The sequence below is a fragment of the Dromaius novaehollandiae genome, chromosome 15, assembly GCF_036370855.1.
Source record: "Dromaius novaehollandiae isolate bDroNov1 chromosome 15, bDroNov1.hap1, whole genome shotgun sequence".
NCBI classification, from domain to species: domain Eukaryota; kingdom Metazoa; phylum Chordata; class Aves; order Casuariiformes; family Dromaiidae; genus Dromaius; species Dromaius novaehollandiae.
This window is the reverse complement of record NC_088112.1, coordinates 13,554,162-13,574,012: the sequence shown is the minus strand read 5'-3', so window position 1 is coordinate 13,574,012 and position 19,851 is coordinate 13,554,162. Positions and strand designations below refer to the sequence as shown.

At 38.0% G+C, this 19,851-nt stretch overlaps 1 protein-coding gene across 4 annotated transcripts in view; it reads left to right on the top strand.

Annotated features, from left to right (window-relative positions):
* The window catches only part of EBF1 (EBF transcription factor 1), a 276,025-nt gene that overhangs the window by 239,689 nt on the left and 16,485 nt on the right, over window positions 1-19,851 (top strand). For all 4 annotated transcript variants that reach the window (XM_064520935.1, XM_064520934.1, XM_064520933.1 and 1 more), the window contains exon 11: window positions 1,947-2,035. In XM_064520935.1, the coding sequence (XP_064377005.1) occupies window positions 1,947-2,035 (89 nt within the window). The remainder of the gene's footprint in view (window positions 1-1,946; window positions 2,036-19,851) is intronic.

Genomic DNA, 19,851 nt, shown 5'->3' with positions numbered 1-19,851 from the left:
CAGAAGATTCCCTTTAGAAATTGGAGAAAGGTTGAGATTGCGCTTGGCCTGTGTGCAGCTGCAGCTAGTCGTCATGAGCTGCAGATTGGTACTTCTGCTGGGCAGAGATGGGTTCCCATACACCACCTTCCTTCTGCCTTGATTTTCACTAGGGTTGCTGGGCCTGTTTATGGCATCAGGATGTATTGAAGGTACATGAAGATAATAAAATCTGACCCTTTGGTTGCCAGAAGCACCATCCATTGTAGAAATGTGTTTTCAAAATAATAATTTAGATGTAATGGTTTCTCTAAAAACTGGGCTGTTTTGTGATAGATTGTTTATGGAACATCAATTAGTTGAAAACAAGCCAGGGACAGGATATCACTGTCATGATAAAAATATGTGGGCTCTGGCTAGCAATCTTTAATGTTAAAAGAAGAATATGAAAAATGTTTTCTTGACTTCCAGGTTTTCAGTATGGCAAATGGTGCTGTGCTTGATTGGACTGATAGAGCTATGTACCTTGCTGTGGGATGAGCTACACTGAGCTACGTGAGAGTGCTTACACACAGTGAGATTGGAAGATACAGCTTGATGCTAAATCTGTTTACATGAATCAGATGGCATTGTTCTAGTCCGCATAATAAAGTTCATAATAAAACCATCATAAAGTAAGGTGCAAGATGTATTCAAAATTTAACAGGCAGACCTTGTGCAAGAAATCAATTTTTGATTAATAAGCTGAGACAAAATATATGTAAAGGAAGCTTTGAAATGAAACAAAAATGAAACAAATTAGATTTTCTTCCCACCAAAAAGGCTAAAAATAGAAAGATACGTGTTGAAAAAAAAATTTTAGTTTGACTCAAAGAAATTGCAAATTGATGTGAAAAATTTCATTGTCTCTGTTGGCATGGGAGAGTGACGTTATACTGTTGTTCAGAGATGCTTGAGAACGCTTGACTCTTGTTCCAGTTCACCAAGGCACTTAGGAAATTTTAAGCACACTTTGAAGTCTCACTAACATCTGAGTTTTAAAGTGATCATATGACTGGAAATATAGCTAGAAGGTCATTCAATGCAGTCCCCTGTAATTATAGGCAATCATATAAAAAACATAATATGTTCAAATTTGCTTTGCTGAAAGCAAATGGGTTTAAGTATGTGCTTACAGATAAGCATGTGCTTAAAGGGTGGGCACAATCGGAGCTTCGATTAAATGCAGGCAGACCAGCATTTTCATGAAGATTAAAGTATTCCACTTCCCTCATTTCTCTCCTCCATTTTCCTTGACAAGGACTGGAGAAAGACAAACTAAAAACATAGATGAATTATTTTTAAATTTATTAAGTCTTGTGGATTAGTTTGCTTAGTGCTGTTTGAGGCCTGAGCTGGGCTGCTGAAGTCAATGGGAACTATGTCATTTACTTCATTCGACGAGTAAAGAATAAAGCCTCTGCCAAGACAAATGCATGTATTTCACAACAAAATTATGTGTGATCATTGTACATGGAGCATATTAAATGTATAATAGAATCTGGAAGAAGAGAGACTCCCTAATAGTTAGTTCTTTTGTCTTCCAGTCACAAAGGACCTTCCTCGTAACATGAAAACAGGAAAAAACCCAACATGAAACACAGGGCGCAAAGCATTTATCAAATGAATTTCATCAGGGCTCTCAGAGATAATAATTGCTTCCTATTTGGGAGATGTATACAAAGTCACCAAATTTTTCAGCAACGCTGTCATAGGCACTCAAATGGGAAGGTTTGTGTTGCTGTTTGAACCAAAGCCTCAGAACTAACCTCCAACAGTGTTTGAACCACAGCTTCACAGTCAGCTTCAGTTAAAGGAGATTTTGCTGTGATCCTTCCCTGGTCTCACAAAGCATTGCCAATTGTTACAGTGCAACTGAGCCTGCTTGCTATGTGTTTGTCACATCACGATGTTGTTTGTTGTTTCAGCTCTGAACGAACCCACCATTGACTATGGTTTCCAAAGGTTACAGAAGGTTATCCCCCGGCACCCTGGTGACCCCGAACGCTTGCCAAAGGTCAGCACAAAGTTTATTGTTTTATTAAATATGGCAAAGCTGGCTACTGCATGTTTTTGTCTGAAAGTAAATCCTTTTGAATTTTAACCTGACAATGTGAGTCTCTGTGAATGTAGCAGTCCTGGTTTGGTACCAAACTCCGATCGGCTGAAACCCAGGCATTGACCAAGGAAGCCCAACAGAGCAACTTTCATTGTATACTTCGTGAGACTTCAGTAACTCCCTGAGTCACAGATGACTCAACTGCTCCTACCTCTCTTAAAAGCAAACCATTCGCAGTATTCAGAAATACTTCACAAAGAACACATTTTTGTCCAGCATTTTAGAACCCAAGTAGCTTATTTGTAGAAGAGTGATGTTTCTCAGTTTTGGTATCACAGTAGTACTTGCCCTTATAATTTTGAGAACTTCACCATTGATAAAAGCAAGTCGTCCAGGTCTTTGGTGAATATCTGTCTACTATTGCTGCACCATGCGTTGGTTTAAAATAGTAATAATATACTGCTTTATTTCAGGATCTCTGAAATAATTAGAGCAATGTATAATAAAGTGATTTGATGTTCACTCCCCTCAAAATTAACGGGAAAATTTTTGTTGATTTCTGTCAGGTAAAAGCTAGGAAGAACCAGAGTAGTCCATGTGGCTTCTGGGTACTTCTGTCTGGTATTGTGAACACCCTACTTGGGTCTGCACTCACGTCTGCTCTTGCTGTTTTGCCACATGGTACTTCCATAGGCTTTAGTTCTGGCAAGAATTTGCAGGAAGTTTTGAGACATGCTGGAGAAAGGGGAGGTGAATTTGAAAAAGTGTTGCTCATTGCAGCAGATCCAGGAACACTGAGCAATAGCGTGCATGGGCTGGAGTCGCTGTATATGGCCGGCTTCTACTGTGTGTTGTTTGTGCTTTATTATCATGGCTGTTAGTGATTGAATTGGGCAAACAAGTGGGCCAGGTACAACTGAAGAACACCATCATCGGCTTATGCAAAGGTACATGGTATTTGCAAGGGTCCTGAGCACAGGGTGCTTTTATCTAGTGCAAGTATTAGTAGCCTGAGCACTGGGCCATGTGAATTTGCAGAGCTGACATATGAAGCAAATTGGGCTTTAGCAGACACATCAGGCCAGGTCCCTAAAACAGTGCACATCCAGTATGGCCTTTATGAGTGGGGTAAATCTCATGACCTTTCGTCCATAGTTTCCTGAGCTGTGAGTGGGCATTCACTGGGGATTGTTTTGGACATTGATTAGTAAACGTTTGTGAAATGTTTCAAAGGAGTTCATGAACATCATAACTTTTTTTTTTTATTATTTCTTGACAGAAATGAAGTTCAGTACGTGATTTTTAACAGGCTTGTTATATCAGTTATCTTTGCTTAGGACGGCGTTAGGCTGTGGTTTCAGGGTTGATGATGTGTCGACCTTCTCTCTTACCTCCAGAGAAACATGCTGTCCTGGAGGGTTACATTTTACTTTGGCTCTGTTCATCCTCTACAAGCTGTCCCTTTCTCTGACTTTTGGACAGATTTGCAGTAGGAGTTTGTAACACAGCTTTCATAGGTTATCAAATTTCTCTCCAGAGGTGCAACCCTTTCCAAAGAAAGAAAGTGTCCTTCTGTAAGGGCTTTTTCATCTGTATTGTGCCACTGCAGCCAAGGATGTACACAGAAGTTGTTTCTTAGAGAATAATACAGCCGCATTCTTTATGCACCAGGCATTTGCAAGGCCAAAAGAAGAGCTGCAAGGTTTCCCTAAATGTGACCCTCCAACTGACGAGGGGCTAAATGAGGGGCTGCAAGTAAAATATCACTGAGCAGTTCCAGGTCAGATTATGCAGTGGGGATGTAACGCATCACAGATTTCCGTAAGTATCTGGCTCCCTTTCTGACACCCGTGTCACTGAGGGGCTCCCCAGCAATGGTCATTTGTGCTGGTATGGGGACGTAGTAGCTATGTGGCTGAGCAGCTTCTCCCTGCCCTTTTCCCGTTTAGACTGAGACTGCTCCCACACAGATAACCACATACTCCTGCTATCCGGTGTCACTGAACACAAAAACAGGCAGAACAAAGCTCCATCTAATGCCATATCCTGACTCCAACATGTAGCAGGTTTTATGGCTAGGGTATGAGGAAGAGAGTTAGTACAGAGTCATCTGTCCCCTTGTTTACCCTTAATGTGTTTGTTTCGAATAAATTTTCCAGACTCATTTTCAGATCTTTAAATGAAGAGAAATTGATTTTACACATGCAGGGGTATGATCTTGACCAGTGTAAATCTGCTGGCCAAAAGAAGTTACTATTTAAGGGACTTTACAAATTAAGGGGAGAAAGAAGCATCTCTGTGTAAGGCTATAGGGAAAGAGGATGAAGAGGACCTACTTTGGGGGCAGGGGGTGGTTCCTTATGTGCAGGCTTGAAGGTGGACCTCAAGTTCAAGACTAATTAATATGCCATGCACAGAGGCTGAGTGCAGCAGGGGTTGGCACATGTCGACTTCTGCATTTGAGGCACTGATGGTTCAATTCCCAGCATCACTTGCTGGCTCCAGAATCATTATCAAGGACGCAGCGAGTCTCTGTGCTGGGTGAACACTGCACAGCGCCCTTCCTCATGTCATTAAACCAGAAAGGGCTTTGGCAGTATTCCACTTTAGACAATTCTCAGTGGCTACTTAAATGAGAGTTGGAAGCCATATGGCTTCCACAGTGGAACCACGGGCAGAGAGGGCAAATGTATGAGAGACAGTGGCATGGAGAGCAATGCTCAGAGCTTTCAGTATGTTTTTCTCTTTTGTCCCCCTCGTCCTGCCAGTGCCTCATCGCTTTCTGTTCATTAAACAACTTGTACTTATTCATTAAATAAGCAAAACAAAATACTTGTCTAAAATAGATTTCTAAAATTGCTGCTAGGGTTTATGGCCATTATGCCATTGAAACATTACTGATGAATTAGAGAAATGGTTATAAAGCTTGTGTTCGTTAGGGCATGCAGTCCTTCCCATGGACCAGCAAGCAGATTCTGCTTCTTAAGGCTTATTCCTGAAGTCAAGGAGAATTGTTGAGGCCATCAGGTTACTGTGAGCACATGCTTTACCCTCCAGAGCTCTGGAGCTGGAAGTTAACAGCCATATCTGTGTCAAGAGGTATTTCAAAAACCATGGAGACTCTTTGAGGATAAGTCTGATCTCCACTGGTTTAGAACCAGCATTTTCAGAAGTGGTCAGCGCCCATGCTTGGGCTGGATTTCTGAAATTTTCCAGGCATCTGTTAGAAGTATGCAAAGATAAAAGACGAATTTTGAAAATTCTTCTCTCTCTCCCGGTGCATCGGTGGCAGGATTCCAATGGGGAATTTCTTCCCATATGGAGAAGAGTGGGGGCACCTGGGAACAATAGTCTTTGGAAAGCTAGACTGAACAGGTGAAAAGTAGAGATGTGTTTAAAGTAGAAATACTAGATATCATTTCTGGAGAAAAAGGAGTGAGAGCTGATGTTGGCAGCTGGACTATGGAGCCAGCTATGGACTAGATTTTCATTCTGTTCATGTACAGGGGACATCAGGGAAAGCAGCCAGTTTAGAGTTGTCACTAGCAGATGTGCATGTCCACACACACATATATACACACACACATGCATGCATCGAGAGGAGTGACAGGCTGTACAGGGGTGGTGGGATTAGCGCCCAATGCTTGGAGTGAGGTCAAGTACCAGGAGTGTGTTGGGCAGTATAGTCTTTCCTTTCTACTACAGAAAGGAGGCAGATCACAGGAAACAAGAGATCTCTGGGAAGAAGTGAAAAGAAATACCATGATACTAATGTTAATAAATTGTATCAATGTCCTGAAAGTGCAGGCTACAGAAACTCTGACTGTGGAGTTGGGAATTGAGCATGCACCTGTGTGTACAATTTCCTTCTGCCTCATGTGTTTGCATATGTGCACACACATACACACGTGCTGTTGGTTCTTGCATACATAACTGCAGTGGAAATCACTAAAGAGTTCAGATCACAACAACATGTTGAATTTATTGAGGTTCATTTATATAATCATCCTACAATCCTTAAAATAAATCCCTGGCAGATACGTTGCAATTCTGCAATTTTGTTAAAACTCCACAGCTATAGCTGTAAAACAGCTTCAACTGTGAGCTAGATTTGAAACACATCCACCCTAAATGATTTAATAACAACAATTCCTCTTTATATGCAATTTCCTAGAATTTATTCGCCATTTTCACCACTCTTACAACTCATCACTTGTATTTAAATTAAGAGCATGATTGTTCACTCTGTACTTGAGAAGCAAGTCATTGCATCAACTCCCTCTGTGATCTGAGGTCCTCTTCCTCCCAGTCCGCTGCTTAAATGCTCTCTCTAGGAGAGCCCCTCAATCCCTCATGAAAGGGATTTTTCCTTCTGGTTTCTCCCCATGTAGATGGAAGCGGAGCCTCTCTCCCTAGCACACAGGAGCTTCCCTGCTGAGGGGACAACACATGTAAGCCGGGCTCTACCTTCCCTTCAGCTCCTTCTCTCAGGTCAGTCATTAGACCCCAAGACATATCCTAACTCCTCATTAGGACACTAATAGAAGACAGGTGGGTATTAGGAGCCAGTAGCTGGCAAAAGCAGTTGTCTTTTCCCATATGAAATCCTAAAGATTTGCCCTTTATCCTTTGTGACATGGGAAATGTTTACATTGCAAATAAAGGTTGTCTCTAAACGTGGGTGGGTTGGCCCAGGCTTGCTAGTTGGGGTTAAAATAGCAATAGAGACAAGGCAACTGAGGTTTGCAGCTTCAGCTAGACCCTATGGAAATTCAGGAACGGATCTCCATCTGCTAACCCAACATACTTTGTTTTCATGCTATTTTAACCTAAGTTAGTCAACTTGAGCTAAGGAAACACATCTTTGTTTTTCCCACCCAGTGGAGCAAGGGACTTGTTAGAAAACTCTTTGTACTAAATGCAGGCGGGAAGGTGGAGGGCGGATGTAAGGAGGAGCTGATGGAGTTCATCTGTACAGCAAGAAGTGCATGAGATATGCTTGGCAGCTTCTACACAGCAGTGTAAAATTTGTAGGAACGTGAGAGCAGAGTTAAGGTTGGTATTAAAACCTTAACAGTGGGGTTTTCATTTCCTAATAATTGGGGCATTTAGTTTGGTTGAGTAACTTTTCTTTTGTTTGTTTTTTTGTGGGGTTTTTTTGGGGAGAGGGTTCAATAAGCCCTATAGAAAATATGTAGGGAGAGAGTGTCAAAGCTACTGAGAAATAGACAACCAAAATGCCTGAGGCTACTCTGAAAATTTCACCCTTACAGGGTGGTGCATGTGGGAGGGACAGAGGGCAGGTCTGGGAACATGCGAAGAGTCTGAAATAACCAAGAGCTGAGAACCGGAGCCATGTTGCCAGCTGAAGGGCAGAGTCATATACCGATGGCTGGCAAGGAGCCTTTGCTTTTCTGAAGGTCAGCAGCATACATACACATTTCAGTGAGTTTTCTTTATAAGTGGGTCAGCATTTACTCAGCAAATCATTAGAGCAGATGGTGTAATTTAGAATCTACGACAAAACTTTTAATAGATCAGGGCTAACATGATGACAAGGAGCTCTGCGCCTTTCGCTGTTCCTGATTTCTGCTTTGCCTTGGGGTGAAAATCTTGCCCAGGGTTGGATTTTTGAGATGGCACATTCCATCTGAGTAGCCTGAACCACTTGTTTGAGCATCCTGTAAGAGTAATCCCTGTGTTCCTGTATCCTTTATTATCATAATTTTTAAAAACAACAATGAACTGATGGTGGCACGAAGACACCAAACAGGTGAACACTGTCCCTTCAAGGAGCAGAGCTTTCAAAGAAATAAACCACAGTTTGAAGAAAGTAACAAAGGCTGCATTTGTGTATTTTGCTCCGTGGAGCTGAAAATATCTAGAAAATTGATCCCATGGGAGTAATAAATACACATTACTTTATCTTGTACTTCATGTCCTATACCCCTGAGCCTTGATAGAACAACACCACTTAATAGACTTAAAAAAAGAGTAATTACAGTCATTGGTTGTGTGATATTTCAGCCCTTCCAGCCCTGCCTGACCTTCTAATTTAGCTCACCGTGTCTAACTAATGCATTTATATTCATCTTTTATGAAGCATGTGTAGTACAAAATTGACTTTGCAGCCTTTAGCAAGCTGTCTTACCAGGTTTAGGATCTGGTTAGTATAGCGTACTGTATAGCATATGTACATTTATGTCAGAATCTTGGATGCATATGGTTCTGATCAACTATTACTTTTTATCCTTTTGGAAATAAAATAAAAAAAAAATTTATTCCATTTCATCCTTCCCTCCCCTTTTTAAAGCTTGTATTCATTGCGGCATTATTTACAGCTAAACATGCAGGCAGAAAGATGCAAGCATTTTTAAAATGATTACCACTAATGTTTCTACTTGTCAGAAGTGCTTAAATTTTCCTGCACTTTGTCTAAAAACTTAGCACTTTTACCTTTTAAGAATTACAAATTTATAAGATCTTACCATGCTGATTTACAAACACAGCTGACAGTTTATGATGAATGATGTTGCAAAATGCACAATATGTTTCTCTGTCATTTCTATGCATGTATATATTAAGAAGAAGATTAAGAAGAGAGAGAACCCCCCTCTGAAAGAAACCCTTGAGTTAGAGAGCACACGCACAAATCTCTCTCCTGTGTTTCCTCATAACTTCCTGCTCACTTCACTCAGCCAGTGGAGCACAATTGTTCTCTGTGCATTTTCTCCCACCATATGGTATCCTCATTACCATACACTAAGGGTCCATATGGGGAACTTGTGAAGTGAACTGTATTCATTTTAACTGCCAGATGAGCAGCCTTTTGCTTTGCAAGCTTAGTTTAAGTCATCTGCTGTCTTTATGTTGTTATGGCAACACAGCACCAATAAAAAATTCTAATCTACTGTAAGTGTCTTGGATCACAGTGTTTTAAATGCTTGCCGTAACTGTCCTCTAAGTGAAGATGCTTGTTCTTTCAGTATGACAAAGGGTTATTGTCAACTCCAGCAGGTGGCAGTAAAGAAATTGTTTCTTTTTTTTAACCTTTTTTTTTTCTCCTTTTTCTCCCTTCTCTCTGTTCCCCTAGCCTGAAAAGTCACAGAATTACCACAGAGCAGTATGGGCATTGGTGGGTTAATCCTTTACATTTTCTAGGATTTCTGACACTGAGGTCAGAATTGCAGGTGATGTTCCTATGCTGCAACTCAAATAACTAAAGACAGTAAAGTATGAAACTGTGGTGGCAGCTAATGCACTTTACTAACAGAGAGATCCAGCCTCAAGTATCACTTCACTGGGCTTCTGAAGCCTCCATAACCGTGAAGCTCCTTCTGTTTCAGAGTTGTTTTTTAGCCGCATTTCCAAACTCCTTACTCAAACATGAAGCTAATTAAGAATACCTTATAGTGATGGAAGTAGGCAGCAACATCCTTAAATATAAATCATTTTCACCTCCACAGGCCACATGATATGTAGCATCTCTGTCTCTCCGTCTGTATTGAAAGAGAATGTTTGTAGTCTCAGTTCATCAGTTCACATTAGCCTCATGCTGAATATTTAAACACAGAACAATTTGAACACACCATGAAGAGAGACAGTGACTGCACTTTCACTTGGAACAGCAAGGGCTCATCTAATAATAATTTAGTAAATCAGCCATTTAGTGGCTCAGTTGTACACCGCATTGTGCCAAATAATATTCAGTTCAACTGTACGCTGGTAAAATTGAAATTCAGACTCCAGTCACGTGTCGCTTTTTTGCTCAATGGAGAGATGAAATGGAAAATCACCCTCCCAAAAGACTATTTGAATGCAGTGATTTATCATAAATATAGCAGAGTGACAATATAAACAGGAATTGGTTGTATATGGCACAGTGTATTGTAATTAGGCTTTTATTGTTCTAGTTCCTTCTGCACAGATTATTTGATAATTCAGGATTTGCATTTACATCTTCGACTCATTACATATATGGGCAAGGAACAGATACGCAGAGGCATTGCACAGCCTCATGGTGTCCTTAAGGCTCAGCCCCCGTGGGCCGTGCAATGAGACCGTTGTTGCCATAGTGGGAGCCCTGGCTCCCAGGGAAACACGGTGCCCTGAGGAGCAATGGGGAGATGCAGCTGCTGCATTTCCTCGTCATGAGGTGCGATACATGTTACTCCATACCATGAAAGCAATAAAAGATTAATTTAGTTTCCCTGATTAAGGCTATCAGGATCTCTACAGAACAGTAATATCTTTTATTGGACTAACCAATATAGTTTGGAAAAACAGACGAGCTTTTGGGCACACAAGCTTTGCTTCCTGTGAGTGAATGTACCTTTTTTTCAGCTATATCAGTTGATCTAATAAAAGATACCACTTCTCCCTACAAAACTTGCCTTGGTTATAACCATAGACCATTTTAGCTTCAGCCAAAAAGCTACAGTTTAAGGCTGGCTTTGATGAAGATGCGGGAGAGAGGATATTTTCCTAGAAAATATGTTGTGAAGCTTTATTTGGTCCTATTAAAGTGGCGCTTTGAGATCTCTGCATGCAAGGCATTGCAGAGGTGTGAAGCAATGCCTATAATCTCACCTACAGTTTCCATTTCTAACCTAGTTTTAGGTGTTATGCGGTGGTTTACGTGGTGATGTAAAATATGATTGCTCTGTATTTCTCACAACACACTCCGATTGAGCAGCGGAGAAAGCGTCCTTCTAACCATCATGATGCCATTTAGCAGAGAGTGCTGGAAGCAATAGGATGCTGTTGTCATAATTCTTGTAAGAAATACAGAGCTTCAAAATCTATACTTAACTGCTGACACTTGAAAACTGAAACATTTTGGTAAAATGAATCAAGCAGTAATGTTTCTTTTATGAGATCTCCTCACGGGAAGGGAAGGTTTGGCACCGTTTGGAGATCAGGCTCAGTGATCCATCATTGCAAAGTCAGCTGTCCTGGCGCGTCTCATAGGTCACACGATCGAACCAGTGGCTCTTACAACTATATTATTGCTTATGGAACAGTAATTGAGGCACCATGGTTAAAAATTACCTGGTCTAATAGGCAGTGAGCAATTTGCACTCAATACAATTATAAGGCAAATCATTCATTTCATAACACTTGGACTAATTTATTTGTTGACCTTTTAATATCCATAGCTCTTCAGTAGTATTAACTGCAACTCAGACAAAATCTCTTGTACATTTTACTTTCATTGATTTTTTTTTGCCATTGAGGCAATAACAGTTGTTTGAGTACAACCCTTTCTTTCTGTTGTAAAAGTCAATCATGTAACTTATGTTGCTATAACTCAACTGGACTGAAATGTCCTCTAAGTACAATAGCCTACAATTTCATGCTACTTGTATAAACACACATATGCATTTTAGATTTGTTTTAAACAATGTTTTGGAATAAATTTGTGATTATACATGATAAATGATATGCCTGCTGAGAGGAAAATGGGAACAAAACACAGAAGCATTTTATAAAGGAATGCCACATATATGTACCATTATTTTTGTTTATGTATAGATCTAAAATAAAGAAATTATGGAATTTTTCTCTCTTAATTTTGTTCTTTAAGATGTGCTAAATATCTTTTTATTAGTAATTCTGTATTGATAATTTCATCTGGGTATAGCATCTTGACTCTTGAAGTCCTAACATTTCATAGAATAGACATGCTCCCATTTTTCTAAATGTGAGCTTTTGACAAATAAAAAGTGTATCTATCTATCTATTTTGTTTTTACAGATAGGAAAAAAAATCTTAATAATATTTTGGTAAACTGAATTTTCATTCAGGTTTGCCATTTTAGAATAGCTTGAAAGCTAACTGTTTTTGATCATCAGAAAAAGCTGCTGAAATTTTGATGTATTTTGAAAAATCAGTGGAGAGTTTTGAAATACTTCTGTAAAATAGGTTGGTATAGAGACAATGATAATCTTTTCACGCATTACTGAAAAAGGAGCCTCAGGTTGCATAAAATGGGGTACCTGCTTTTATTTCATGGAGCTGTACAGAGAAAGATATTGTTATCTCTGTGAAATGTTGGACAAATTTGATTTCTTAAATACATGTTTTTTCAACATTTATACTTGTTTTGAATAATTTCAGCTGAATTTTTATTAAAAATAATAATATCAGGAACAAAGTATTTTTTGTTTCTGGTAAGAAAGTTGAAGATTTTTTTCAAAAATATGCTGGGAGACACTTCATTGAAGTAGTCTTTCTGAGCTAATGCCTCTTTGTGCAATAAAATACTATAAGTCCTTTGAACACATAGTTATAAAATATAATTGTTACACATTTGGCATTTTATGCTTCCCTAGAAATTACCACTTGGTATCTACACCTAATCTATGCTCTGTCTTTTCATTTCAATTGGGTCTGAAGTGGTCCTTCGTTGTAATGAGAATGCCCCTTTCAAGAGACTCCTTTTAATTATACCGATGATAAAATGTAAGTGAAAGTAGTCATTTGTAGGGGTTATGACTGAGCAGTGTTTTAACTGTAATACTAAAACCTACCAACGTTATTCCAGTCTCTATTTCAACATTTTTATGCACTCTCTCTCTCCACGGAACATAGTGGAATATCATTGCAGGTCAGAATTTCAATGTGTCTTATTTTTCAGTTTTCCTCCTGCTATTAAAAGTAACCTGAAGTCTCAATTTCTAGCTACTAACACTTCCTACCTGAAGCATACAATCCAGAAAATCTTCATTATTTGACAAAGAGTGACAGTTTCACTGATCTTAATGATATACGCTCATTTTTGTTGCTTTTTTTTGTCTTCATTAGAACAAAATATAGGGGGAGGGATTCTTTAATAAATCATATATATGTGAACATAACATGTTTTACAGAAAATAGCTAGTTTGCTATACTTATAAAAGATATTTATTTGGGTAAATGCATTAATATAAAAACTCAAAAAATGAAATGGACAAAACACAAATATATAATTTACACTTTAATTGCTAGATAGCTCTGCTGATTTAATTCAAATGACAGTCTTGCCTTGCAATACCAAACATAATTATATATCGTTATAGATTTAAATGCAGTCAAGTGAATTATGCCACCCAATACATTTCGAATTTGACCTAATGGGTGAACAATTAAAAAGGGATACAACTTGGCCTGTGTTTGGAAGTTCTTTGTGCATACAAATGGTAGAAAATAGATACCAGCCTGTCTATTTGCCGGGTAAAATGTTTTTCATTCCAACAAATATACTAATTGGATATCTACATTGTACCACACACAAAATCACAACCCATTTTTAATATTTAGTCCCCAGTATTCCAGGCAATTTTTCTCATGGACACAAGATATGATCTGCAGAATAAAACTTCCAGAACAGCCAGTGCAGTATTTTTGAACAAAGGACTCAGAATTTAGTGTCTCTGTTCATTTTACCAAATTCTTTTTAAGTTTACATAAGTCCAGATCCTTCAAATAATTCAAAACATTCTTCTTCTTCTATAAGGGGACTTTGACAACTTTCCAAAAATATATGAGGATAGAATGGTCAGGAGAAGACTGTGAGTGATAACTCTCTTTTTCTAACTCTCATCTGCAGCTGTTTTCAAGAATAAGAATGTTAATACTACTGAGAGCAGATGAAGAGCTATCGGGAAATCTTATATGTGCAAAAACAAAAAAAAAACAAATTTAAAAGCTCATTAAACTCAATAATGAATATCTGCTTCAAAGTACTGTCGGTGTGGGTACAAACAGTTTGGGGTAAATTTTCAAAAAGAAGTGCCCAAAGTGCTATCCGAGATAGCTTTGCACTGTCCGTTAATATGTTTTGCCCAGGGACTGCAGGTGGCCACCCTTTGAGGTCAGACAGAAGAAAAGAATACAGTGTTATCTGTTGTTCATTTATATATCCAGGGGTAAATGAGGAGTAATCTTGTAGCCTATATAGATGGGATTACTATCAGTCACTGTAAATGGTGGGATGGAAGATTTCTGTAAAGGAAAGCCTAGGAGCTTTTTTAGCCATTGAATTGCATTTATATGGACTTATCCATTCATGATTTAGTTTATTGGATTTATTTTGTGTTATAATGATTCACTAGATCTGGCAAATTGATCCTAGTATGAAATAAAGGATTGTATATCTGAGGAAAAGTATGTACTGAAGAACTTGTGTTTACATTATTGAGATATGCCGTACAGAAGACTGTAGCACTTGGAAATGTGTTCATTTCGTGATGTTGGTAGATTTTAAACTGAGGAGATTTATCCTTAGGTCTTCGTAGTGTGAGCTTGCCAGACAACCTGAGGGAAATGCTATAGAATTGGCCAGAGAATTACCCTACCCTCAATTTCTTAATAAGAGTGTTGGTCAATCCCAAATGTGACTGACACATACCAGACACCAGAGGATGTAGGGTGTGGATAGATGTGAGAGTATGATATAGTAATAGCTACCAGCCCTGCAATATGGGTATGGATGAAAGATTGGCCTCATGAATTAAAATTCAACAACTCTGAAGAGTTCCTGCAGGTAGCTGTAACTCACCCTTCCTGGTAAACCTGAGGTTCTGGGGCAAGATGCATAGTAAATATATTTAGGAGAATCAAAGTTGTACAGCTGTAGGAGGGAAGTAGATGAGTCACATAATCACTGTTGGCTAAAGTCCCCAAAAGAGGTGATATAAGCACTGGTAGAATTATTTTAGTTTTGCATATCTGCTTTCACATGTCCACTCTTCTGTTTTTGACTTAGAGAACTAACATTAGCAGAGAACTCCAGAGCTCTTAGCAACAGAACCATTCAAATTGCTTGCCAGATGCTTTAGTTGATGGTAATATGGTGGGAGCACCCGGCTCTCAAATGCCAGTTTATTCAAAGAGTTATTCCAATGGAACTATATTAATGCCAGTTTATTCCATGTTACTGTGCAGCTAGATGAAGTACACATCTGCACCAGCTACCAATTCCGTTGCCTTTGTTATGTGTCCGTCATTTATGGAAATGAAGACCAGAAGCATGAGTGGTGTGGATTAAAAAAGGAGGCCGATACCTTTTTTTGTATTTAAGTACACCAAATTAACAGGAAGATAATATGTGTAAGATGGGAGAAATGCAAGGACAGACTTAAGGACTCATTATTTTATTTCTTTTCTTGTCAGCAGTATTTGTAATGGAGAGTGTTTGAATAGGGTATGTTTTCTCTATAGCTATGCATTTATCACCTTTGTGGTTAAGAGGTGTTTCAATCATTGATTCTCAGCATTTATGGCTAGATGCCTGCTCACATTTGCACTCCAGTGTTTGTTCTTTTTGCTGCCTCATATAGGCTTTCTATATTTTATTTATAAGGTTGGCTCATCGTAGAGCAGGTGGTAAGGTCATGCATGACTGTTTTTAGTGCTGTAGAGTTAGGCTGTGATTTTCAGTTTGGGTGGAGGCTGATGAGACTACAATGGCTTGGAAAAGCTAAGGTTCTAGCTCCCACTGTAGACTTATTTTCTGGAAATTGCCATTGAAATTCACTAGCAGGAACTCAGTGCAGTTCCATCCTACAGGCAGCGGTAAGCAGAAGCTTTTTTTTTTTTCTTTTCAACGTGTTGTCTTTCTCTCTCATTTGCCTTCCCATCTTTGTGGTATCTATATGGTGTTTACTTCTTCCATATGATTCAGTTATAATATATGGAAACAATTCACTTGTTTGTTTGCTAGAGAAGTTTTCATCTTTGTGTGAGCACAAATATCTTTTTAGTGAAATGACCCTGTTATATGTTATATATACTATATACTATATATATACTATATATACTATACTATGTATACTATGCCTGCCATTAGGCTGGCATAGTTCCCTCAGTTTCAGAGTAAATGGAGGATCTTTACATTTTGAATGGCTTTTATGAGTCTTTTATAAAAATATAATTGCTGAAAATGATACAGTAATGCAGAGTTCACAACGTAGGTTTGGAGACACAGGAGGTGCTGGACTGGCTGAAAATCTTGTATGCCAAGCTAGGTGCCTGGCATTTTTGACCTGTAGTATTCCTCTAACTAGCTCTCTACCAAAACGTTATTTTTGTCATTACAGTTGAAGCAAACATTCACAGTTTTATTTTTATCTTATAAAATATAATGCACATTCAAATTCTAAATTTAAAACTTAGTGCTAACACATAGTCTTAATTAGTACATTTAAGGTTTTACCCATTAAAAAACAAGCACAAGTTTGAACACAAAATATTGCAATTTTGACTTGAAGTTTCAGAATGTGACCTTTCTGAAGTGAAGAAGGGAAGTGGAGTTTGGTGTTCAGCATTTTGACTCTACAGAAGAGTTTTTTTTCTTGCAAGTAGCCACGAGATTAGGAAGTTAGAAGGCAGAGCCAGCAGGTCAGACATAAAAGCCAAGGAAGTATGAATGACATCATCATCCCTAAGTACCCTCTCAGAAGATGAATGAGCTCTCTCTTGTATTACAATGCTAAAGAGCATTAGAAGGTGATATGATATCTAGACAACACATAAGATAAATGCCTCACAGTATGCTAGTACAGCTTCCCCCCCCACACCCCCCCATGAGTACATAAATCCTTTGGTGGGCTCAATAATACAATATGTGGCTGATGAATGTTATATATTGTGGTCAGCCTCTTCTTGACAAAATTCATTTAGATTTAACAAGTACCTTGAACATTGTCTAATTCAGTTACTGAAGCCTACTAAATAAGTAAGTGTAACTCTGGTACCCTTTCATTGACTAGACTCACAGCCCTGTTGGGTTGCAGACTGGATTCTTTTTACTGATCACAGAATAAAAAGTAAGCAGATTTCAACAGAAGAGATAACCCATCTATTTTAAAATTAGCACAAAAATGTGTTCATCATGATAAAATTCAGCCTCAGTGAACTATATATGCAAAATCTTACTCATTCCGAATACCAGCGCAACAGTGCATAACAGAAGAGGTTGTGGTGTTTTAATATAGGATTATAAATTAGTTTAATGTAAGTTTTGTGATCTTACTGAATTCTTACTGAACAGTTATGCATGTCACAAACAAAACATGCAAAGTTGCTATAAGGTTGGTTCAAGATACATTCAGTCAGAAGTGGATTTAGTTTGAATTATAGTCTTTGTGCTTCAAAAGCAGTCATTCTGGTAAGATTTATATAATCCTTCCTACAGTAATTTCAGAATATGCAAAGTCACAGTGGACTAAACTACCCAGACTCCCCTTTTTGCATATGTAAATATCCCTTAGTATTTTCAAGAAGAAAACTTGTTGAAACTATTTAATTGCATTTTTGTTTCACAAATTAAAAAAAAAATCTCAGTAGAAAAATCAACTTCAGTTTTGACTAAAAGACTCTGGATTTGTGATTTGTAGCTACATGGAGGGCAGAGTTCTAATGCATCACATTTAATCTCTAACATAATTTTGTCTCTTTTCAATATTTGATAAATTATTATTTTTCTAGAAAAGAAATGATACTCATTTGAAACAAAATGCAAGCCAGGAGGATCTTTACTTTGGCTCACACTATGTACTGTGTAGTCCTTTATTCTAAACCAAAAGCCATCAGACATTTAGCATTAATAGAAGAGTGGATCTTTCTTGACAAATGCCCCCATAAATTAGATATTAGCTTTAGTCAAACTCTGTCTCTCTCAGGAAATATTTTCACTTGCATATTCAATTGCAAGGTCCTTACATGATGCCCACTTACTGCTATGAAAATCTAGGCTTCCGAGATGAAGGAAAAGAAGAATTTCTGTGAACAAAAGACTATCTGGAATAGCCGACCCTGAGCTTATGCAGGGATTCCTTTTTGTAGAATGCCCGTTTCACTCATGTTTTCGTATGTCTGTCTGCTTCTCTGTCCATCTGTTTATCTATCACCATTGCAGTGGTAACATGCAGTATCAATTGGATTTTAAAAGACATAGATCTTTTATATTAGCTGTCTTTTTTTTATAATACCTTTTACAAATTTAATCAATGCATTTTAATATACCATATAGTTTAAGTGCAATATACAATAAATATTCAAGCTTCATCTTAAACATGCTCTAGCCTTTAAATTGTTAAAACTGCAGTGCCCTTTCAATCTACTTACATAATGTCATAAAATATACATTTCAAGGTAAATGAAGTCAGCTACTTCAATTTAGTCCCTCAAACTGGTAGTAAATGAGAGGTTAACACTATGGTGCCAAACCCATTATTGAGTAAATTTAGCACCTTGGACAGCTCTGTAAAATCTTTATTGCTTTCCTGACCTGCTCGTCATGTTCTGTCTATGTGTTCAGTGGCTCTCAGCTCTGATTGAAAGGCAATATATTAGATCCCGAACACAAACATGCTCGGGGGCTGCTTCACTGTGAGCGTAATGACATGGAGGTGAGAACAATTTTCTGGTCACTGCAATCCAAGCACCTTGCAAGGTCCGTTGCTCTAACTTATAGAGGACTTTGGGGGCTCCTTTGTATTTGAAGTCGTAACTGTAGCTTCTGCGGTAATTTTAGCAGAGCTGCAAAAGGTTTAAAATGCATTCAGGAAACAACAAGTTAATATCTTTAGCATGTCTGTAGTAGCATTTTATTGTGTATTTTTAAAGCTAGTTTGTGTCTATAAGAGCTACCGTCAGCTCTGGAATAGAAGATACCACTACCTGACACAGAAGTTTTCGTGTAACATCTACTTTGTATGATCTGAAAATGTCATAAACAAGAAAGGCTTCTATTGTGTGAAAATGTTGCTTAAGAAAGTATGAAACTCAAATTCACAGACTCCAAAAATGTTGAAAGAAATATAACCACTGACTAGCAAGGGATACCAAATGCCACTTGTCAAGCATAATTCAATAAACCATGACAATAATTAATTTTATTTACGTGAAATATGATATGGCATCAAATACCTCCCAATTTTTAAGAATTGGAACATGTTTGATATTAGGTTAAGCAGCTGTAAGATTCCATGTAATTATCTCATTTTTTTAACCTGATCTTGGATCTCTTTTTAGATGCCGTCTGAGCTATTTAGCTCAGCATTACATAAATAACTCTGATTATTCAAGTATAGCAGAATTGACTATTTAAATTTTTTTTTTTTTTTTTTGGTAATTTGGCATAATGACAGCTTAGGTTAACAGTATTCCAAAGCAGTTTGTGGGCTCTGTATAATTTTCTAGTTTTGTATTAATCAAATATATAGTGCAAACACCTTTTTTTACTGAAGTGAAATAAATCCTAGTTTGCAAAGTCAAACACCTGTGCAATAATTTCAATTATTAAAACATGGACTGAAAAACAAAAATTTTTCAATAAATTCTTCTCTGTTCTTTTTTAGTTTGTATTTTCTACATGAGGCAAAAAGGGCTACTCATTGCTTTGATGATTATACTAAAGCAATAGGGCTTGATTCTACCTGGGTGTAGTTTGTAGTCTGTCTGTCCACGATTATTTTGCTAACTGTTGTGGTCAAGCTACACACACACACACACATACACACACACGAAAGGAATAAAAATAAAAAAGAAAAAGCAGTAGCAACCTAATTCTTCAGAGTATGTTTCAAAGGTACTGGTTCAAAAAATCCATCAATTATATAAAGCATCTCAATCATATGTGGAAAATAATTTAAATGTGTGTTCTGAAAGAAGGGTGTGTGCATCAGAAGGCAAGCCTAAATGTTTACTGGGAGTACAAAAATCCTCCATCTCATTTTTGAATTTAGGACATTATATATGTCATAAGTAGTTACTGCAGTATGACAACT